Genomic DNA, 23,592 nt, shown 5'->3' with positions numbered 1-23,592 from the left:
TTGCTAACTGCCACAGCCTATCTCACATGGTGCATGATACGGCTCCTGTCACAGCCATGGCCTGCCAGAGGATCTGTGTATTCCGTGGATTCCTCTGACATTTTTAACTGTGTGAGTGTGTGTGTGTGTGTGTGTGTGTGAGTGTGAGTGTGTGTGTGTGTTTTAAATATCACCGTCCACATCCTAATTATAGACCTTTTTACCAGCACTTTCATACTCATGACTATCGCATTTGTCGGATATGATGGAGTTACTGGTGTCAAAGAAAACAACAACTCCAGAGCTAAGTCCAAGCAGAGAAAACAAGTGGCTGATGAAGGAAAAGAGACGCTAAAATACAATGGGACATGCATGCGGGTTTGCAGAGGGAAGTGCACTTCTGCTGATTCATGCATCGCCATACTTGAGAGAGTTTACACATACAGTCTTTCCTCATAAGCTTAGCTTTTACATCAAAATAGTGGAGGGTTTAAACAATAAAAACCTATCTCTCACAGTTCTGGAAGCTGGGAAGTCCAAGATCGAGGTGCCAGCAGACTGGCGGCCCAGTGAGGGCTCTCTTCCTTGTTTGCAGATGGCAGCCTTCTCCCTGCATGCTCACAGGGCCCACCCGCTGTGCCCTCCTGGGGAGAGAGTCCAGCGCTCCGGGTCTCCCTTTGTCAGGATGCTAACCCTCTCAGATCAGGACCCCACACTTGTGACCTCACTTAACCTCCTTACTTCTGTCAAGGCCCATCTCCAAGTTCAGCACACCGGGGGTAGAGTTTCCACATACGTATAGGGTTGATATATGTACATAAACTCGTCAGGATATCATAGCATGTTAGGCCAGCTTTCTATTGAACTTACTCATAGTCACAAATATTTCTACCATTGGACATAGATTACTTTTGTTTAAAAAAACACACACACTAAAAATATATATTTTTTGAGAACTGGGATTTTTAACTTGGTTTTAGAAAATGGCTGTGGAGCTTCTCTGCCCCTTCTTACTCCAATCACCCGAAGGAAAGCTAAGGCCACTGGGAAGGGCCAGCCGGGGTGGGGGCCCGCTCCAGTGCGGGGCGCAGAAGCACGCTGCTTCCCAACAGGCCGGCCCGGGGACATTGGCTCTCAGAAGCAGAGCGGAACCCACAAACGTGGTCTCAAGGCCTGCCCGGAATCAATGACGTGGCTGGTCTGCTACCCTGTGGCAAATATCGCGCAAGTCAGCATTTTGGGATCTTGAATGTCTAAAGTGATTTTGCTTCTAACTCAATGTAAGCCAGTGTTTTTCAACCTTTTTTGGGCAAAGGCACACTTGTTTCATGAAAAAATCACAAGGCACACCACCATTAGAAAATGTTAAAAAATTTAACTCTGTGCCTATATTGACTATATATAAAGTAATTCTCTTGAATAGGAATCAAATAAACACAAAGAAAGTATTTTATAATTACTTTATTATGAAATATTAAGTAAACAAAATAGTGAAAAATTATAAAATTCTTGTCTTGTCTGCACCTACGGCACACCAGGCAACATCTCGCGGCACACTAGTGTGCCGCGGAACAGCGGTTGAAAAACGCTGATGTAAGCAACATAAGCAACGTTTAAAGTCTGCGAAGTGTGGAAGCAGGAGTTTGTTAGGTTCTTCTCTACCATAAAACCTTGTGATTTACTGATTCCAAACTTGTAAGATCCCTGGACCCCTTTCGCATGTTTTCCTCCCCTGCTCACACCCGGGCAGCTCACCAGTATGTCCACGTGACGATGGCCTCTTCCCAAGGTACATTTCACCGGGATGCTGGCCTATTAAAAAGGTGGACTCTAACCGGATAAAAATCCAAGAAGGGAGCAAGTGAAAGCTCCGGACACTCTCCGAAACACTCCTTATGTAGCTGATATGCTTGCATATAGTTTTTCTTTCCCTCTCTGACGATGCTACTCCTATACACGTATGATAGAAGCATCTGCATTGGATGCGAGGAACAGCAGCTACACGTAAGCATGTTTATTATTTTTAAAAGTGCCTGGCATAACTTTCAGCAAACCCTTACTTAGCCTTTATTCCTGACGCCTGTTGTCAGCTTGCCAGTGAGGGGTATCGGCCAATGAGGAGACTGTCCCAGGTTTGGGGGTAACAAGTCAAAGGAACGTGTGCATCTAACACAGGAGCTCCTGAGCGGGCCGGGCACCAGGGGCTAAGAATTCAAAGAGTGAAAGAAGAGGGCCCTCTGGTCAGAGCTCACACACCCGTGGGGGAGACTGAGGAGACACGGAGATATCCCCAGGGCTAAGGGACCACGAATGGGGAGGGAATCGGAAAAGCATCTGGGAGTTGGCCAAGCAAGGGCTCCAGGGCGTGGGCAGCAAGAGCAGAGGCAAGGAGGCAGGAAGTGGCCGGTGTGTGGAGGACAGAGGGGGCAGGAGTGCATCCTGTCTGCTGCTCACCTTGGGCTCCTGTAGGGCACCGAGGAGGGCCCTTCCTCCAAAGGGCAATACACAGCTAAATACAGTGAAAGTACTTTTTAAAAAATATTTATTTTATTGATTTTTTTTACAGAGAGGAAGGGATTGGGATAGAAAGTTAGAAACATCGATCAGCTGCCTCTTGCACCCCCCCCCTCCCACTGGGGGTGTGTCCTCAACCAAGGCACATGCCCTTGACCAGAATCGAACCCAGGACCCTTCAGGCCACAGGCCGACGCTCTATCCTCTGAGCCAAACAGGTTTCGGCTGAAAGTACTTTTTATAAAGACTTTTCAATGAAAAAAATACATACACACACGGTAAGGTGCTCTATCCTATGTGTAGAGGTTGATTGAATTTTCACAAGTTGAACACACTCATCGCACTGGCACCCAGATCAACAAACAGCGTTGCCAGCACCCTAGGGTCGGGATCCCGTCTGATCCCTGGGGCTCCCCACAGGGAAGCAGGATCCTATCCTCGGCTGGTGTTGCCGACTCTCTAACGCTATGGAATCCCTGGGGCAGCCCCCTCACCGGATGTGAGGCCTGTGAGGTCCGTCCCTGTCACCGTGTGCACTGCGGCGTGTTCACCATGACTGCCGCATCCCCCCACCCGTCTGCTCCCGGGCCTGGCACCGTGCCGTCTGCGCTGGTAGAGACAGTGCCGTGTGTGCACGTTCTAGTCTCCTGGTGACACCTGAGCACACCTCGCTTAGATACACACCTAGGAGGGACTGTCCAGCTTTCATGGTCACTGCCAAACCCCTTTTCAAAGTAGTTGTCCCAATTTCCACTGCCATTAGCAGAACACGGAAACTAAAAACACTCGTGTCAAATGAGAGAGCAGATTCCATAACAGGGAATACTTCATCAAGGCCTCTAGCTAGAAAGCTTTTATTTTCGTTCATTTAAAAAAATATCTTCAGGCCTCTCAATATTTGAAAGGAAGTTATCAAAATGAGGGTTTTCAGCGTTTAACACAAATCTTTAAAATAATAAAGCAATTTATCCTTTTAGCCCTTAAGGGGGAATAAACCCCGTCAGATTACATGAGAGGAGAACTGGACGTCATCCATTTCAAGATGATTTATCTTGAGAGAAACTCTAAGGTCACAGATGAAATGAAATTAATTACGTCAGCCAAACCGCTGGTGACCACACACAGTCACACTAACATCACAGGGGCCGCTCCTCCTGAGCCCCGGCTGCCTGCCTGGCTTACAGGGCAGAGATGGAGTATTTTGGTTTGGGGAAGGGAAGAAGAGAAGAAGGGAGGGAGGGAGGAAAGGGGAAGGGAAAGGGGAAGCAGAAGCAGAAGGAAGGAAGACAAAAGTGAAACGGCTGAGATCTAAATATGCATATTCTTTCCTAAAGAATTTTCTCAGTCATAATTTGTCCTTAAAAATCTCAAAGTAATAAGAACCAAGCATGTGTCTGTAAGCTATGATAGAACTGAATGCTGATGAAATTTCTGTCTGGTTTAGGTGGATGTCAAGAAAGGTTCACGTTTAAATTTTGCAACCAGAGGGAAGGAGTATGCTCCTGAAATAACTCAAATCGTAAAATTTCTATCTTATGATAAAAGAATCCCCCATGGAAAATGGTATTCAAATGGACATGTTACACAAAATTGCCTACATCTGTCAACCCTACACAGTTTAATGCGCAGAATAAGGGGCAAAAACTATTCATTCCCACAAAATAGATAAGGTTTCCATATTCATTTGCCTAAAGCTTTTTCTTCCTAAAAACCGGAGGAAGGACATTCATTTGAAGAAACGACTCATGCCAGCAAAAAAGGATATGCCCGCATATCTGGGATATCTCTGCATATGCAGATGGAACTCAGACATTAAACAAAAGGCCACAGACTAGTCCCAATGGCAGGGTGGCCATGAAAAAGTCCTTTCTGCATAATTAGGCTTGAAAATGAAGAGGTTTTATGTGGTCTCTGGTATATTCACTGTTGTAAGCACATAAAACATATTGCAATATTAACCCACTAATCCTCACACCATCCTGTGAGAGTCCTGCAGTTACCTTGTGACACAGAGGAAGCAACTGAGGCTCAGAAAAGATGTGACAGCCAGGTAAGTGTCTGCCTGAAAAGCCTCATGAATCCCACCTGCCTCCCAAAGCAGATGAACCTGACCTTATTTACAGGGGCACGATATCACCTCGCTTCTTTACACCAGGCAATTCTTAAGGGACCCTGTGGACAGATGGCTCTGACTGTATGGGCCCAACTTTTTTTTTTTTTTTTTTTAATATATTTTATTGATTTTGTACAGAGAGGAAGGGAGAGAGATAGTTAGAAACATCAATGAGAGAGAGTCATCGATCAGCTGCCTCTTGCACACCCCCTACTGGGGATGTGCCTGCAACCAAGGTACATGCCCTTGACGGGGATCGAATCCGGGACCTTTCAGTCCCCAAGCCGATGCTCTATCCACTGAGCCAAACCGGTTTCGGCTGGGCCCAACTTTTTATTCAGAATGTTGGGCAGAGGGACAGGGGGTTTAGAAAGTCTAAATAGTGGATATGGGTAGCAACTATGCCAAAAAAAAGATGAATTAATTTTTTAAAAAGAACACTTAGGGATACATTCTCATGCTGATTGTGTACTGCCATATGCAATGTACCTTCTGAGGTCTACAGAGTAGGTTCCTAACGCCTCAGCATCAAGTCTCTGACTCACCCCAACCTGGAATAAACAAAACGACCCTTTATACTCATTTTCAAAGCCAGGGCTCCGGCAGTGGTGGGTTCAATGATGAGGGTGAGGGTCTCAGAGTCTCCCCGGAGCCAGGCAGAGCTTCTGGGGCAGCCGAATGGAAGCTGTGCCTGCAGATGCCTGGGCAGCGCCAGTTGGTGCTCTAACGCCCTGGCTTCTTGGTGACACCTGTGGGATCTACAGTCAATATGAAAAATGTCAACTACGGCAGCCTGCCATGCTTCCCACTGGACACAGTGAAACTCATATGCAGTTTGTGGAAGGGGGTTCAATGGGGATTAGAGAGGCGTTTTCCATGACTCCATCATCGAGCAGAGCAAAGCGGCGGTAAAGCCGCTTCCGGATGACGGAAGCCAGACTCTCAGATGTGACCACCCGCTCTCAAGGTCAGGTGTAATGTTGAGGTGGCAGGTCTATCACATTTACTCACTAGCATACTTCATTCTCCCGGCTATAACTTCCTGTCTTAAACACACACACACACACACACACACACATTTCAGAGAGGAAGGGACAGGGAGAAAGAGAGAGAGAGAGAGAGAGGAACATCAATGATGAAAGCGAATCCTTGATGGGCTGCCTCCTGCATGCCCCACACTGGGGATCCAGCCTGCAACCTGAGCATGTGCCCTGACTGGGAATCGAACCACAACCTCCTGGTTCATAGGTCAATGCTCAACCGCTGAGCCATCCTGTCTTAAAAGCAAGTTCATGCTCAGGGAAGGAGTACACTTTTTGGAAGATAACTCTGAAACCCAGTCGAGCCTAGCACTAGAGAATCAATTGGCTAACTCAGTGGTCGGCAAACCGAGGCTCGTGAGCCACATGCGGCTCATGGCTCATTTGCCGCTCTGCTGACGAATGAGTTTGCCGACCACTGGACTAGCCTAAACGTTACCGTGGAGTTGGAAGCTGTGAGGATTAGGCGATTGTGGCATACTGTGTGCAAAGAGGTAAAGGGTAGTATATGACAGTGGTCGGCAAACTTATTGGTCAACAGAGCGGCTTGCTGACCACTAGGCTAACTAAGCAAAGAACCAGACTCGATGTAGGAGGCTGGGGCAGGCCCAAGGACACCACAAGAAATCAGCTCAGATAATGCTGCACTTGGTGAGCCAAATGTGTGCGTGAAACCCACTTTCTCTCTACCTTCTGCTGCCCCTGGTGAAACCACAGCTACGGGGCTGGAGCGCCCGCAAGGACAGAAGTACGCTGCTGGAAGGTTTGATGGTATCAGCACATCTTTTTTTTAAAAAAAAATATATTTTATTGATTTTTTACAGAGAGGAAGAGAGAGAGATAGAGCTAGAAACGTCGATGAGAGAGAAACATCAACCAGCTGCCTCTTACACACCCCCTACTGGGGATGTGCCCGCAACCAATGTACATGCCCTTGACCGGAATCGAACCTGGGACCTTTCAGTCCGCAGACCGACGCGCTACCACTGAGCCAAACCGGCTTCGGCATATCAGCACATCTTAATGTGATCAAATCAGAGCTTAAAATACGCCCCGCAGAAGGGAAGGGGAGCCGCTGCCCTCACGCCTGCGGTGAGCTCCGCGGAGAAACGCTTACGGAGCGGACCATGTTCCCGCCTCTCCGGGCCTTGGCTCTCCCCACACGTTCTGTGTAGTTTGCCGGACCCCTTAGTATTTCGTTCCAATCCCCCGGGAGACATTATAGAAAATAAAGCCCCGCAGAAGAGCAAGGCTTAGTCATGACTCTGGGACCATCAGCCCTCCCCAGCTGCGGGGGCAGACGTTGGCCCGGCCCCTTCATCACCCACCTGCCACGTTGTGTGTGAACACGTCACACCCACAGCCTGCCTGCTTAATCGCCAGCCCAGGAACCCACGGGGCAGAGTTCACGTGACACTGGGAGGTGCAGGAAGGGCCCTCGAGGTTGGCATGGGAGACCAAACACAATGAACCAAATAGTGGATATGGGTAGCAACTGAGTGATTCAGTTGCTACCCATATCCACTATTCAGTTCATCCATCATCCCATAATCTGCTTCCAGCCCCATAATCCCCCAAATCCACACCGCACATACCGAGGCCGTTCCTCTGCACACGGACCCAAACGGTCCAAGCACCAGAGGTTCCCAGCCCTCCCTCCGTCCAAGAAAATCACGAACCCTTTCTACTAGTCCATCAGCCCTGGGGCTGCAGACTGCTGCTCACACCAAGCCTCTAAGGACTTGGAAGTTTTAATAATTCTATCGTAAGTGTTTCTTCACACCTCATAAAAATAAAATTTAATTTGACCGACACTGTTAACTCCCCAACTATGTACTCATTTGTTTAAATCGGGTAAAGGAGACAGCTATCCTTATACTAAACCGCTTCACAATTAGTTACAGAAAAATGTTTCAAAAAAAATAATAAAAATAAAAAATGAATTGGGTAAAATTCGGTGCACTCAAAATTATAAGATATGTACAGTAGGTCCTCGGGTTACGTCAGGGGTCCGTTCCTACCCGCGATGTAATGTGATTTTTGCCGTAAGTCGGAACCCACCTACATAAGCACCTACATCACTCATATGGAGCACACACAGCAATAATGAAGTGACACGGTAGAAAAAAATGTAAAAGAAAGGTAACAATTCCTGACCGTTACTTGTGGTAAATAAAAAATAAAAAACATACAGCACGTATGTACATCCATTGAAATGACAGAACTTTGTTTTTTGTTGTTGTTGTTTGTTTTTTTATAAATAAATGCGAGATGGTGATGTAACCACAAAACAACGTACATCAAGTCCGACGTAACCCGAGGACGCCGGCTGTGTATTTTATGTTACCATGGGATTGCTTCTCTTACCAATTTCAGAACATAGGATGCCTATCTCATGAGAAGAATCCCATGATCCCAATGAGGAGAAGAGGAGATGCAGGATCCCGAGGGGGGTGGGGGGACTTGAGGTCACACAGCCCAGGCCGGAGCTGGGCGGAGAGAAGTCCAGGTCACGCTGATATCATTTTCAAGATTTTACCCTAAAAACATTCTAATTCTCTCAATACTGTAAAGATTTCACCACAAGGTTATTGTATGCTATCAATCCCCAAATTCAAATATGTCACAAAGATTTGCATTGTCAGTCACGTGACTACTACCACTGGATTTGCTCATTTCAAAGCATACATTCTTAGTCTCCTACAGAAGACAACCAGGATATTTCATAGCCTCGTCACTCACACGGCTGTTGTCAGGAGAGAAGAGGTTCAAAGGGAAACCGACCTGGTTTAGGAGCAAGGATTAAAGAGAAGGGGGACAGATGCTTCCCTTTGAGAAATTCAGACATTAGGCTCAGGTCTGGGAACTAATAATGTCCACATTAATTGTTCAAGAGCGACACCAAAACACCCATTACTCTTAGGAACATCGGGAGTGATTACTAAGTAAAAAGGAGGAGGAAAATATTACTGTGGTTTGTGGGCCAATAGGATTTGAAGAATCAAGACTTGAATGCCTCAAATAATACCAAATGAGTACTGGGGACCACAAAAGAATCTGTCTGTGTGCTTTCATGTACCCCGTACACCTGCTCCTGAGGTTTTCTGTGCTCGTTGCAGACGGCGAAGCTGGGCTTGGGAAAGGGCCTTGCTGAAACCACAGCGTCGTTGCGTGACAAAGCTGAGAGCTGAAGCCATCCCAAATAGTCGGCTGACACTCAGGAATCTGGAACATGTCAGCATTCCGATCCCTCCTCAAAAGTCAACGTTTTGAGGTTTTTTTTTGTTTTTTTTTTTCATCATTCTTGTAACATGAAAATGTGAAGTTATTTCAGAAGTTAAGCAGTTAACCTGGGATTATTACCCATTGCTTCTAGCAGGGAAACAGGAACTCGTTTCCACTCAGGGGCAAGGAGGGGACGCACTGCCATCAAGGCGTGGGAGGCTCGGGTGCTGCTGAGACAGGCCTCGGGGGGAGGTGGAGGGGAAAGTGCTTTGTGGTCACGACCTAGCCGTCAGGGCCTCCTCTGGGCTGGTGTGAAGGCAGCTTGAGCCCCCCACCCCCAAACCTGGGGCCAGTGCGTCTGCTTGGAAACCACAGGGAGTTAGAAAGCCATCGCCGGTAAAGGGGGAAGAAAGGTCTCCATGCCGGAGCTGGATGCCAGCTGTGTTATGTACCAGGCAGCTACCCAAAGCAACAGGGCTTACTTACCGAGGACAACAAAGAAAAGGACGGAAGAGAAGACTGAGGGAAACTGTCAATTGAACGAAGTAATCAAATCCTGCTGAAATGCCGAGACACGAACCAAGTCCCTTTTGAGGAGCCTGGATCAATTTTTGTCTAAGTGCAGAGGGTCATGTTCTCCAAAAAGAAGGCCAGCTGCCAAGGAAGGGTTTCACCCACATAACTCTGCACAGAGAGTCCCCAAGGACTCCCCACCTTACGTAATCTAGGAGGACGAGCGAAGCCACTGGCCTGAGATGCTCACCCTGCCCCTGGCCCTGCCCCTGCCCCTGCCCCTGCCCCTGCCTCTGTCATTTGAGGGGGAAGTAGGTCTGTTCTGTTTTCCAGAAAACTCATATCTCTGTTTTCCAGAAAACTCATATCTCCAAGCGAAGCGAAGCTTCTCAAGCTCTGAAAAGCCAAACAGGCCCCTCTTCTCCAGCCTTCTCATTGTTTCTTCCCAAAGAGAGCGATCTATGCGGAGAATTTATTTTCAGGGCAGAAACATTTTCTGACACTGCATCTGTCCCAAAGGATCCTGGAGACTCACACCGGGGCCTGGCGTGAGCAGGAGGCAGCAGGCTCTCGGGCTGCCGTCCTCTCACCACGGATCCGGGCCCAGCCCCTCCGCTTAAATCCAGTGAGCGGCAGGCCGAGGAAGAAGTCCGCGCGCCTCAGCCCCGCGCTTCCTGTGGCGCACGCCACCCCAGGAGGGAAGCAGAGCGATGCTCTCCGGTCTCCCAGCGGCCAGCAGTGCAGGGACACCCTTTACCTCCCCTCGGGGAACTCCTGCACCTGAGGGAATGCCTTGAGTGGCTGCGTCCCAACTGCCACCATCCCGACCAAAAGCCAGCCCGAGCCCGGCACAGGGAGAGGGGCAATCCCTTCCTCAGACAGGGAACCTCTAGGTCACGCACGCTGGAGACCGTGAAAATGCCCTCCCTGTTTAGACAATGACACAGGGGTTTCTGAGAGTTTCCATCAAAAGCATCCGAGTGCTTTCTCCTTTTTAAAATAAAATTTAAAAAGCTGGTTTCCAATGACTCAGCGATGTTACTTATAGCAGTGTGATCACGCTTTATAAAGATTTAGTCCTCTGGGGGCGGGAAAAAAAAAGAAGGAACAGAGCATGCGTTTGGCCGCAGATGGGAGAAAACCAGCTGCAGTGGTAAATGCACGGAGGCGGCGTGCGGCGTCACACGCGGAGCAGGATGTGCGATCGGAAGGTGTGTGTGGGGGGAGCTCATACCATATGTCCTGCGGCTGCTGCGGGCCCACTCCCATGTCAGGAGCAACGTGCTCCTCCCCAACACCCCCTTCCCCCCCACCGGCGCGCTCCACCAGGCCCCGGGACACTTACCAGGTACTGGAGCCGCTGGCGCTCCGTCTCGGGGGTGAACTCCGAAGACATGGGGATGATTTCTCCGTTTCTGACGATGATGGCCCTGCAACAGTGAAAGCGTACGGTCAGCAGCCGGCCTCCCAGGTGCCCCGGTTCTGTGTCCCCTCCCAGCTTGGCTGAGAACACGCATCAAATGCCAGCGGGAGACTTTCTTCTCTACCCCCATGCCCCCCCCCAAGGTTCCTCGTGACCAACTCCACCGCACACAGCGGCACAGCAGGTGTCACACTCCAGTGAGCATGTGTGCCCCTTGCCTGCTCGCTGGACCCACACCTCCGGGACTCACCGCCTAGGAGATGCTCATTGAATACAGGGGTGCGTGCAACAGGGGCTCAGGATAGACGACAAGCATTCTCCCATGGAACTTTCTGGGACAACGGGAATGCTTTCATTCTGGGCAGCCCTACCTGGCCGCGACATGGGGTCCTGAGCGTTTGAGTTGTGGTCAGCGCCACCGAGAAATGGAATTATTTTATTTGAATTAATTTAGCTTTAAGTTCACGCAGTGACAGTGACCAGTGTGTAATGCAGTCGACAGCACAGCTCTAGATCCCGGCTGCTCCGTGTCTGCCAGCCAGGAGCACCGGCTTCACCTTGGAACTTGCTGGAAATACAGACTCCCAGGTGCTGCCCTGGACTTACTGTATAGAATATGCATCGTGGCGAGATCCCGGCGACCCACAGGCTCATCAAGACTCTGAAAACACCCCAGATGTGAAGCTCCTGAGTTTCAGGGTGACATCCTGGGCCCAGGAAAATCCACTCTCATGCCGAGTGCAAGTTCAGTAAATTCACGCCCCAAAATGTGTCCAAGAGCTACTGCTGACGCCGGGACTTTGAGAGAACAGAGCTCCCCAGAGCAGATGTCTTGAGGAGGGGCTGCAGGCCCATAACCGCGGAGCCGCCTCTCCGAGTCCCATTCCTGGTGGGGCCTCCGGGTCTCAGACCCCGTTCTGAGGTGTCCCTGACAGCCACATCCCAGTGACCGTTGTGGTGGGATGCTGCCATCTGATGATAAATGGAAGTGGCTTGGGAGCTGCATCCTGTCCAAACCCAAAGCTCCCTGTTAGCGGGCGGCCAGAGAGGGGGCCTGGCACCTCCCCGGGGAAGGCCACAGGCAGACACTAAGGCCCGTGGACACACCTGAGGCCCGAGGAGCCCCGGACAGGACAGGACAGGACAGGACGTGCCGGTGCCGAGCATAGCTCCAGAAAACGCCGCCACGCTGGCTCTGGGAGGCCACGTTCTTTGTGCCAAGAAGGCCTGGCACTGCTCCCTCCCCTCCAGAGGCTGTTCCCAAACTTAGAAGCGGTCCGTACAAATGGCCACAGCTGTGGCTACCCCTGCCCCAACCCCTTCTCACCTGTGCCCAGTGGCTGCTGTCATAGAAACCGGTGGAGGTGGAGGGGGGCAGGCGAGGGATGAGAGGACAATACAAAGCTTGGGGGGCTTTAGAGAATTTTTGACACTGTGAAAAAAATGGAGATACTGAAGGGGCTGGCTCTGCGAAGGGGATGCCTCAGGCTTTGGTATTTGCATCACTCCTTATATTATGCTGCCAGAAGCAGGACACGTTAAAGAGCCCTTCTTATAGACCTGGGCCACTTGAAAACGCAATTTCACCCCCAACCCCCAAGCGGCACCCACTATTCGCAAACCAGTGTGAGCCCATTCAAGCGGCCTTTGTCCTCATCACCAGTGGAGAGTAACTACAGTCGGGGAGCAGGGAGTCTGATCGGGTGGAGAGACTGGAAGGGAAGGTCTAGGTTTGGGCCTCCACTGAAAGTCGCACAAAGGGCCGTGAGAACTTGGGGAACTAGAGCGAAAGTTGTTATGCAGTCAGTGCCAAAGGCAACCTTCTGTTTCAAAACGCTGCTTAAAAATAGTCTTAACTCTTTCTCGTCCCTTTCTCTCCGTGGCCTCTGGATCCCAGCTTCCAGGCTCAAACTAGGAAAGGTGGGCATTCGGGAAGGAAGGAAAGGATACTGTGAATCAGAGCTGGCAGGTGCCAGCTTCGCCCTACACGTGCCTTTGGCTCTGGGACCGGAGTTCTCGCCTATGAAGAGAAAGGGGGTGGGGGGACCAGGTTATTTCTCAGGTACCTTTCGGTCTACATTTCAATGGTTCTGAAAAGAGGCCCAACACACATGGGGGGAGAAATACGGGTGACTACAGTGACTCCTGTTCTCAGGAGGTGGTAATCACCACCACGTGGGTTCTACTAAACAGACAGCAAGACAGGAGCGCCGGGAGGGGAGCAGTCACCTCAGGGCCTCTCGTCAGTCCTGGGGGACCCGGAGCCCATGACGAGGAAGCCCCTCCGTGTGATGCGTCTGTGTCACCCGTCCCCTTGGAACAGGGCTGCACACAAAAGCCACGTATTCACGGGACGCCCTGATTCCGTTACACTAGGGGTGTCGAACTCAATCAGAGAAGGGGCCAAAATCTAAAATCCAGCCTAAATCGCGGGCCGAATGGTTTACTGAACAGTCATAAACTGACAATGTCATAAACTGACAGCGGAGTGCAGTGATGACAGCGCGGTGCGGGCCACACTGCAAGGCCTGGCGGGCTGGATTTGGCCCGCGGGCCTTGTGTTTGACACATGTGCGTTACACACTCGTCAGCTGCCAGCGATTCCAAATGTGACGTGAAACCGCACGTTTCCAGAGGGGAGGAGGAGATCCGGGGCGAGGTGACAGAGGAGGGACCGGTGGAAAGCCCTTTCTGACAGAGGGGGTGCCAGTTCTAAAGTACAAGGTACGGGGTATGCCCTTTGTCAGTCCTCATCAGACCTTGAGAATTCTGTCTGGATGCTGCAGGTGTGTCTGCCTCCTTCAAAGGTATTGGAAATGTGTCGATGGAGAAGGAAGCAGGGCAGCTGAGGGACAAGCCAGGGTGACCAGCATCCAAGGACAGCCGGGCTGGCGATGCCACTTGGAGGCGTCCAAAAATAGCGGAAGGAGGAAAACGAACCCCAGGAGCCTGGATTTATTTTGGGTGTGTTTCTAGTCATTCCATTTTCAGAACATCCGAGAAAAAACGTTTGCCAATAAGGTGAATCATGGAACAGGACCTCAAATGCATAATTAAATTTCTCAGCAAAAACATCCACACACAGAATGGCCAGAAAGCACACACAACACACGCGCGATCTCTGAGTGGCAGCAGAAACAAGCGACCACTCGCAGAGCACGAACTGAGTCAGATGCTCCCTGTTTTCTTCACAACCAGCCCACTCCGTCCTCACTCCACCCAGAGTCCTTTCTCAATGTCAGAATTCAGCCGCTGTCTACCAACATCTTGCTATACCAGCACCCTATTTTCCAGGCCAGGTAAAAGCCTCATAGTCATTGAAGAAAACTTTTTGAGGTACAAATTATTATTATTATTTTTTAAAAAGGCAAGGGATCCGTCTATAAATTAACACTGGTGTTGTCTGTCCTTTTATTTAAAAATATAACCAACGTTCCATAAAATCCATCCTTTTAAAGTAGGGGTGTCGAACTCAATCAGAGAAGGGGCCAAAATCTAAAATCCAGCCTAAATCTCGGGCCGAATGGTTTACTGAACAGTCATAAACTGACAATGTCATAAACTGACAGCGGAGTGCAGTGATGACAGCGCGGTGCGGGCCACATTGCAAGGCCTGGCGGGCTGGATTTGGCCAGCGGGCCTTGTGTTTGACACATGTGTTTTAAAGTATATAATTCAGCATTGTGTTTTCTTTTCAGTATAGTTACAAGGTTGTTCAACCAACACCACTACCTAATTCCAGGACAGTTTCATCACCTCAAAAAAAAAAAGTCCCAAGTCACCCCACTCCCCTCCTACCCTTGAGCCCCTGGCAACCATGAACCTGCTTCCTGTCGCCATGGATTTGCTTACTCTGGACATGTCACATCAATGAGATCACAGGCGGCCTTGTGTGTCTGGCTCCTTTCACTCGCCACAATGGTTTCGAGGTCTCTCCTTATTGCAGCACGCATCAGCACCTCATTCTTTTTGCTGGCTACGTGAACAGACCGCTGTATGGACATACCACATTGTGCCTGTCCGTTCACCAGCTGATGAACACGTGGGCTGTTTCCACTATTTGGCTACCTCGAATAATGCTGCTATAAACAGTGAGGTCCATTTTTGCTTTTTTTGAGAATATATGTTTTTCATTCTCTTGGCTACATATATGTACACCTAGGAACGAGTTTTCTGAGTGACATGCTAACTCTGTTTAACCTTTCGAGGGACTGCTGATGGATGTTCCAGAGTGGCTGTATCATTTTACACTCCCAACGGGTGGGTTTTAAAGCTTCTTCTTACAGGACCACAGGCTCCAAACTGAATTTATTTCTGAAGGTCCCACGGTGGTTTCTCACTTTTCACGGTTTTAAAAGCACTTGGCTGGGGAGGTTTTGCCTGCATGCTTCAGCTCCAGTGCGCACATCGAACACTTAATGGTTCATTTCCCACTGGCACCCGAGGGCGTATCTTCTGTTCTTAAGTGCAGGGTCGATGCCTGCACTCCGCAGCAATCCACACTATTCCCCCAGCACAAATACACACGAACACTTTTGAAGCCACAAAGCGAATGTATTTTTCTCCCTGAAGCAAGTATCCAGACAGGGTGAGGCCACCAAAGTCATTTATTTTTTCCTCCAGTGTAGTCATTTTTGGAGTAGGATGATCTCCCCCGCCCGCCACCAGTTTCTTTTTCTTTTTCTTGAATAACATGACTACAATAGCTCACTGTGTGTACGCTCAGGCAGGTGGGACAGGCAGAGCCTGGGAAGCAGTCTATTTACTAATGCACTGCATCGGGCACACTCACGTTAGGATTGTGCCCAATTCTGACCCCTCGACTTAAAAAAGGCAAATCGATGGAGCCATGGAACAGGATCCCAAGAAGAGAAATAAAAACAATTCAAGGGGTGGAAGCAATTTTGGTGTTTTAGCCTGAAGGAAAGAATGATGAGTGACTGGGTCACATTCTCCTTCACGTAATCTGAAATGGGCTTATTCAAAGAACGGTGGGTGACTGGTCTTCATGCTCAGGATAAAACAAACAAGAGGCAATTCTATTTAAATCAAATCAGTGAAATTCCGTGGCTGGAAATGGCAGAAGAGTTTCCTGATCTTTGCTTTATATACTGACCAGAGTCCGCGGGCCTCCACCCCTGGAATTCTTCATAACGACTTGCAGGAGCCTTGTCTAGATTTGCCTGCCAAGAGTCCCGAGGCAGCCTCTGCTGCTGCTTTACAAAGCTATAAATCAGGAGTTACATCTGCTGCGTGAGAACAAAGCCCAATCAACCCACGGACAGCTCCTTCTAGACTGTAAACTGTATTGAGAAGGTCTGGCAACTACACTGTGTTCGTGAACCCGGCATTCTGCCACAGGCCCGGCTCCAATGAAGCTGCATGAATGCACCTGGCAGGGCAGGTGGCCTCACCTGTGGCCCATGATTCGGTCACAGGCTGATGCCTTACCGTCAGCCCTCTGCCTCCACTGCCAATGGTGACCCTGCGTCAGTTCCTTACGTAACACAGGTTTGGGAAGCCCATTTCTCGTGCACTGAGCATAAACATCAGCTGGGTTTTCGGAGCCAGATGATGCACAGTGGAAAGTGATGAGGGTTTCTGAGACTCAGTTTTCCCCACCTGAAAATGGGACAATAGCTTGCCCTGGCTGTGCTAATTGGAATGTCACCATTGTACAACAACAACAACAAAAGAAAAGATTGCAGGATCAATTCCCTGTCAGGGCACATATGGGAGGCAAGCGATCAATGTTTCTCTCTCACATTGATATTTCTTTCTCTATCTTATGTTTCTCTCTTGCTCTCCTCCTCACCCCCCAAAAAAATCAATTAAAAAAAACAACAACAAATTTTCAGGTGAGGATTTGCAAAAAAAAAAAAAAAAGACAATACCACTTCAGATTAATGAGTTTATGTGCAAAAGGACTTTATAGCTTATTAATGGTGCTGCTGGAGTTAACAGAAATTCACATATCAATAGGTCAAACTAGTATAATCAACCAGGTAAAACTGTTACTTTGCACAATAACTGTCCACAGTTGTGACTCTAAGAAACTTCATGAATGAAAAAACAAATTGCATTTAGTGACCTCGCTTAGGCGAAATAAGCCAATCAGAGAAAGATAAGTATCACATGCTATCACTTATAGGTAGAATCTAATGAATAAACTAAAATGATGGGGGAAAAAAGATAGATCCAGAGACATAGAAGCATGGAACAGACTGAAGAATTTCAGAGGGAAGGTGGGGGTAATGGGTAGAGACTAACCAAATAACTTGCATGCATATATGCATGACCCATGGACTTGGTGATGGCCAGGGAGAGGGGGTGCAGGGTGGAAGGGGTCAATAAGCAAACAAACAAACAAACAAACAATCCCACAAACAAAGGGGGCATCTTAATACTTTCAACAATAAAGATAAATTAAAAAAAACGACATGCTGATTTCCCATTGCCACTTCAGTCATGTGTTCAGATTCCCCCAGAATTCCACAGAGAAGAGAGAGACTGACAGTGTAGTATCGGAGCATTCCTTCTTCTCTTGATCACTAGCTTCAAAGCCCTGCTCATTAGGATTAATGCCATAACCTCAACATTTCCCCACACATCTCTGTAATTCAAGATTTTATTTTGACAAACAAGTATAGGAAATCCCCTTTCTATGCAAAAATTCTACTGAACCCTTAATATATCTGAAGTTATTGCAATTGTCCAAGTGAACAATGAGCGTCTGGACTATGTCTATGGAAGCAGGTAGGAGAGTCTTAGAAATGAAATGCATTAACATTTTTTATTCTATGTGTATTTACCACGTGCACATAATTTAAAAGTGTATTTTCCCAAGCAAAGAAATGAGAAGGTCTGGGAACCTGCTGAGGTCCCCAGCCTGTCAGTAGGGGATGATGGTGCTACCAACAACAGGAGCGACGGGAAGAGAAGCCCGCCTGGGGGAGGTGACGCTGGGTGTGCTGAATTCGAGGTTGGTGGGTACAGAGAGGGAGGTATGACTGCGGTACTGTGGGATGAGGTCAGAAAAACAGGCCTTCTCTGGCCAGCTCACTCAGTTGCTTGGAGCATCATCCCACACACCAAGGGTCACCAGCTTGATTCCTGGTCAGGTTGCAGGTCTGGTCCCCAGTTGGGATGGGTACTGAAGGCAACTGATTGATGTTTCTCTCTCTCTCTCTCTCTCTCTCTCTCTCTCTCTCTCTCTCTCTCTCTCTTTCTCCCTTCAATAAAAACATATTTCTTTTTTAAAAAAGGAAAGAAAAATAGAATTATGTTTATATTAGAGTGAAAACTGTGGAATTAAAACAAGTGTTCCAAGGGATGTATATAGAAAAGGTGGGGATGAACATTAAGTGAGAACATGTAAAGATGGGCTCATTCTCTCATCCACCTGGTGAACTCTTGTCACAGAACAAGTCAATGAATTAAAGTTGGCCTCTATAGTATTTCCCATGGAACACTCTTCTGCATGATAATAGGAAACCACCCCAACAATTCAGGCTCAAAAGAGTTTGGAAAGCACTTTTTTTTGAACCTACCACCATGTGCTGCTGCTGTTCAACACCGGACATCTATGCAACCTTCCCCAATCTGACCGAGAGAGGAACATCTTCACTTTTTTACGTCACGTGGCTCAGATTCAGGATGGCTGCATTGAACGAGTTACAGTCCAGAGACACAGCGAGCGGCACTCTGGGGAGCCCCACTCCTAACTACCAGAAGCCTTGTGAGATGAAAAACCAGGGTTGCTCTCTCTTGTACAAAGGCGGCAGCAAGAGTCTCTCTCGGATCCCATTTTCTTTTCTGAGACGCACTTTATACACAGAACTGCAAAGGCCGAGGAAGAGGCTAAGGTAGGGGCTGCCGGGAAGAAAGCTCAGCTCCCTCCCTCCACCCCACTCTCTGGCTTTCTCCATGCTGGCTCTTCTCGTAAACAGCGGGCAGGTCAGAGAGCTCGGGCCGTGCTCTTGCTGCTCTGGCTGCAACTTGTTCTGACTGGAAGCGTGGGGGCTTTCTTGCTCTGGTTCTCATTTTAGTTTTGTATTTGCTGATTCTCTGGAACGCCTTTCCCTCATCACCAGGATGAGGGGGAAGGAGGCAAATAGGCTTGGCGTGTCCTAAGCTTTGGATCTGATTCTAGCTTAGAGGACAGAAGACTTCATCGTGGTCCAGCCTGGCTCACAGAGGGACTGCACTGGGGCTTACGACCAACATTTGTTACTTATGCACTGTGTTCCTCTGCCTCAGCCTCTGTCCATCTAGTTCTCTGTTTAACTTTTTGGGATTGGTAGGCAGGGTCCAGAATAGGAATTAAGAATTCATTTCCACTTCTCAGCCATGCAGCTGCTTCTTCTTCTTCTTCTTCTTCTTCTTCTTCTTCTTCTTTTTTTTTTTTTTTAATATTTTTTATTGAGTTTTTACAGAGAGGAAGAGAGAGGGTTAGAGAGTTAGAAATGTCGATGAGAGAGAATCATCGATCAGCTGCCTCTTGCACACCCCCTACTGGGGATGTGCCCACAACCAAGATACATGCCCTTGACCAGAATCGAACCTGGGACCTTCCAATCCACTGGCTGACGCTCTATCCACTGAGCCAAACCGGTTTTGGCCATGCAGCTTCTTGTTCCTCCCTGGACCTTGAAGTAACGAGGTTGAGTTTGACATCAATCCCTGCAAAATGTTGTCATCTAAAGCTTCTCCAGTGGATCTCATTCTGCACCTAGGAATCACTTTGACGTCTAGCCTAAGAAATGCATATTGGACTTTACATTTTCTCCACACTCAGACCATTAGTATGGGGTTCATTCAAGATCCCATTTCTTCCAATGGGAAGGCCAAGGACAGGTGATATCACCAAACTATCAAAAGCGTTCACAAGGCTAAAGCCAAGAATAGGTTTATATTTATGGAATATGGTGAAGCCAATAGAAATGGCCTTCTTTAGGTATAGGTGAAAAAGTGAAGTGACTTAGGAAGAGGCTAATTAGTTATTTGAGAGCAAAAGTATAATAACACTGATAGATGACAAAGCCAACGAAGTACTATTTTATTTCTGATCGAGAAGGGGAAAATAACCATGAGTTACAAGAAACCAAACAAGCTAAGGCCTCAGGCAGGTGAAGAGAGTCCAGAAGAGAAGTTGGCTGCGACAAATGGGGTCGAGTCCTCCAGCCTCCACAGATCACCCACAGCTCGGGCCCTGAACGTCCTTTAGAATGAGGCTGTCCCAGCGCAGTGAGGAATCTGGGAGGTGAGCCCCAAGACTGGAGAGAGGAAATCGGGTCCAGGGAGACAACAGATTCTGTCACTAAGGGTATCAGCTGGAGGAAGACTCTGTGGCATGGCTGCTGGGAAGGTGAGAGTGGGCGGAAGATGCTGTCTTCACAGGGAGTGGAGCGGGCATCGGCGCTATATCCCCTGGGTCATTTCAGTTCTGAGTGGTGCCATGTGTGAACAGTGAAACTTCATTAGAACCCCGCCACAGACCTGAACACTGGGGGGCTCCCACCAGCTCTGAAGGGTGTTAAGGACACTAGGGATGTGCATTCTTAAGAAGGTTTGTGGAGGATTATAGTAAGTGCTTCTTAATATCGGGAGGACTGTCAAGTGGAAGAGTATGTGATCATCTCTGGATGGTAGAAATACATCTTTCTTTTTCCTTTTTTTTTTTTTTTCATTTCATAGAGGAAGGGATATAAACATCAATGATGAAGGAGAATATTGATTGACTGCCCCCTGCACACCCTCTACCAAGGTTTGAGCCTGAATCTTGGGCATGTGCCTGACTGGGAATTGAACTGTGATCTCCTGGTTCATAGGTTGACACCCAACCGCTGAGCCACACCTAGCCAGGCTCTTTTTTTCTTTTCTTAGTATATATTTTTAATAGATTTCAGAGAGAGGAAGACAGGGGAGAGTCCAGCCGGAAGAGGGGTTTAGGGAGAGCGTGGGCCACCAGGAAAAGCCACCTCACAGACAAGGCCCGGCAGAGAGGCCTGGGGCATGGGCAGCTGTTTGAATCTACAAGTGTGCGGGCAACCGAGACATCTCAGTGTGAGGTGCCTCAGCCATATGGCCTGCTGCCCCCACTCTCCCTCCTGCTCCGAAGGTTCAGTTATGAATCTGGATTATGAAGGTTTGAGGACAGGAAAAGAGGAAGAGCATCACCAACACAATCAGGAGAGTGACCCTTGATGGATAAACACTTTGCGTTTTATGGGAGTAGCAGCGCCCAAAGCAGAAACTTTCACCCACGGAACAGAGAAATAACATCCCCACTGTCCACACAAGAATGATAGGGAGTATTTACACTCTGGGCTAGTACATTGAAAATAAATATATTCGGGTGAATTAAAATATCTTAATTGCTACACAAACTAATAGTTACTTCGAGTTTAATTCTTCCTCAGGCAATAAAATAAAAATAAACCAGTTCACCCTTCTATATGTTGCACAGAAACGAAGAAAAAAAAAATGAAAAGGTAAATCTTCTGGAAAAAAAAAACCCCACTCTAGTAAGTCCACACGTCTCCATCAGCGCTCTCTCTAATTGCTCCTCAGCCTCCCTCCTCACACCCAAAAGTCCACCACAAATGTGTCCCTGTAGACACACCGTTTTCAATGTATTTTTTCCTGGGGGCAAGGTTCAAGTTGTCAGCTTGTTCTTACAATAACCCTGTTAAAGAGGCTCTGCCTACCCTAACCCCACTTCACCAAACACTCCAGAGAAACACAATCCATCAAACCCCTTGTTTCTGCGCCCCAATGTCTGTGGACCTATTCACGTTCACATGTCGAATGTTTAGCATCCATCAGCACGTCACACACTCCACAGGACAAGCGGCTCTAAGAGCACGGTCTCCCGGCTCCCACTGGCCGGCGCCATTCACAGCCACCTCTCCAGGGAGAGACGCAGATGGAGGCTTTCCGCAAGCAAACTTGCCCCTCCTCGGCCTGGTGCAACGGAGGAGGGAGGCCGAGGAGCAATTAGAGAGAGCACCGATGGAGACATGTGTTGTTATTTGAAACGCAAGGCTGCTGTTCAAAAGGCTGAACGGTGGTGCTTGGAGTGAAGTGCTTACCGCTGCCCCAGAGCCCTAAGGGAAGGCGCCCCCATGGCAGTCACGTTCCTTTGGTTCACACTTTCTCGCGTCTGGCTGGGATCCCTCAGCCTTTCGTTGCCGTTGTGAGGGCGCTTTCATGAGAGGCCGCGCCTTCATTTGGTTTCCAGATGGGTGGCTCTGGGAAGCTGCGAGCGCTTTGAAGGACATCTATTTCTGCCTGGAGGTCACGCGAGCCTCACAGATGAAACCGATCTGAGCGTGACTCATCGGTGCCCGCGGAGTTCTCGCCAAGGGGAGGCCCCGCACGTGTGGGGTGGTTTCTGCCCTAACACAGCGTGTGTGTTTATCTGCAGTTAGGACTCCTCACCAGTTTTCGGAGTCTAAGGAATTTAAAAGTGATCTACAACGCGTGTCCATCGGAGAACGAAGGCGGGAGGATTCGCCGGGCTAAGGAACCCCCAAAGAAACTCAACGTCTCCACCGAATCTGTGTTTGTTCTCTCCTGGCCCTGGGACAAAAGCTTGGCCAAAGCATCCCAGGAATGTCTGAGGTTAGAAACCCCGTTAGTTTAACCGTTTCATTTCAGGGATGGAGAAACCAAGAAGAGGGAGGTTAGCAGGCGAGCCAGGCCGAGACCCAGGACCTCACATTCACCTCGGGGTTCTGTCTTCAGTGCTGAGCCTCCTCCTGCTCGTGGCAGACCGTTCCCATAGAAACGCCCGTGTCCCGAGCACCTAGGGCCTCCCCCGATGCCTTCTGCCACCCGGGGCCAAGGCCAGGGTCTTCCCAGGCCCGCTTCCCACCTGGGACCAGCTGCCATCCTTCCTGCCTGCACCGGGCTCCAGCCCACCCTCTCTCTTCTCTCCTTGGTGAAACCCAATAGCTCGGAGAAGGCTGGACTCGGGCGAGTTTCCCTCCAGACAATTACCGGGGACAAAAATAGTGAAATGAGAACAGACGGGAGTGACCCAGAAGGAGCTCGCGTGCACCAGAGAGCGCACTGAGCCTGGAGCGGTGCGCGGAGAGGGGCCTCGGGGACGGCACAGTCCCCCGGCTCCTGTCCCACATTGCCGAGAGGGACGCACGCACTGCTCCCTAATCGAAGGGTGCCCTAAATTAGCGCGAGGCGACTGTGGCTGCAGACGCCAGACAGAGCCACACCGCCGATCTGAAGCGAATCTGTCTCAGCCGCCGGGAACAGCTTCCTAAACACACAGCATGGCGGCTCAGCCTCCAAAGGAACCTGAGCGCTTTCACCACAAAAATTTGAACGTAAACCCACGTCGTGACCTTGCATGTAAGGGGAGCCCTGGTAACACCGACCACACTTTTACCGATCAAATCGGAACCTCCAAGACCTTGTTTTCTTTTCCTGTTGGCAAATATTCCCAGAGTGGCCACCCCGGGCCAGGCACGGGCCCTGGCAGGGACCCGGAGAGCAGTCTGCATGGCACGGAGCTCACAGCTTGGGGAGGCAGGGGTCTGGGTGGGAGGTGCTGGGACGCTTCGGGCAGCCGGGCCAGGAGGGGACCAGGAGGCCCGAAGGACCGGCAGCAGGGAGCCAGGGAGAGAGCAGCTCGGGCGGAAGCACCAGCGTGTGCAGGGACTCCATACGGGTGCGCACTTGGCGAGTGTGACAAAGGGTCCGTGAGAGCATGGGACGGGCGTGGGGGGCTGGAGAGGTGGGCAGAGGACCTGGCAGGCATCGCA

General features: G+C 49.3%; 1 protein-coding gene across 2 annotated transcripts in view; it reads right to left on the bottom strand.

The window, feature by feature from the left end:
* The window catches only part of PPM1H (protein phosphatase, Mg2+/Mn2+ dependent 1H), a 238,714-nt gene that overhangs the window by 81,664 nt on the left and 133,458 nt on the right, over window positions 1-23,592 (bottom strand). For both annotated transcript variants that reach the window (XM_084877594.1, XM_084877593.1), the window contains exon 5: window positions 10,730-10,814. In XM_084877594.1, coding sequence (XP_084733720.1) covers window positions 10,730-10,814 — 85 coding nt within the window. The remainder of the gene's footprint in view (window positions 1-10,729; window positions 10,815-23,592) is intronic.

Source organism: Pipistrellus hanaki (genome assembly GCF_964339955.1).
Source record: "Pipistrellus hanaki genome assembly, chromosome: 3".
Classification (NCBI taxonomy): Eukaryota; Metazoa; Chordata; class Mammalia; order Chiroptera; family Vespertilionidae; genus Pipistrellus; species Pipistrellus hanaki.
This window is presented reverse-complemented; position numbering and strand designations above follow the sequence as displayed.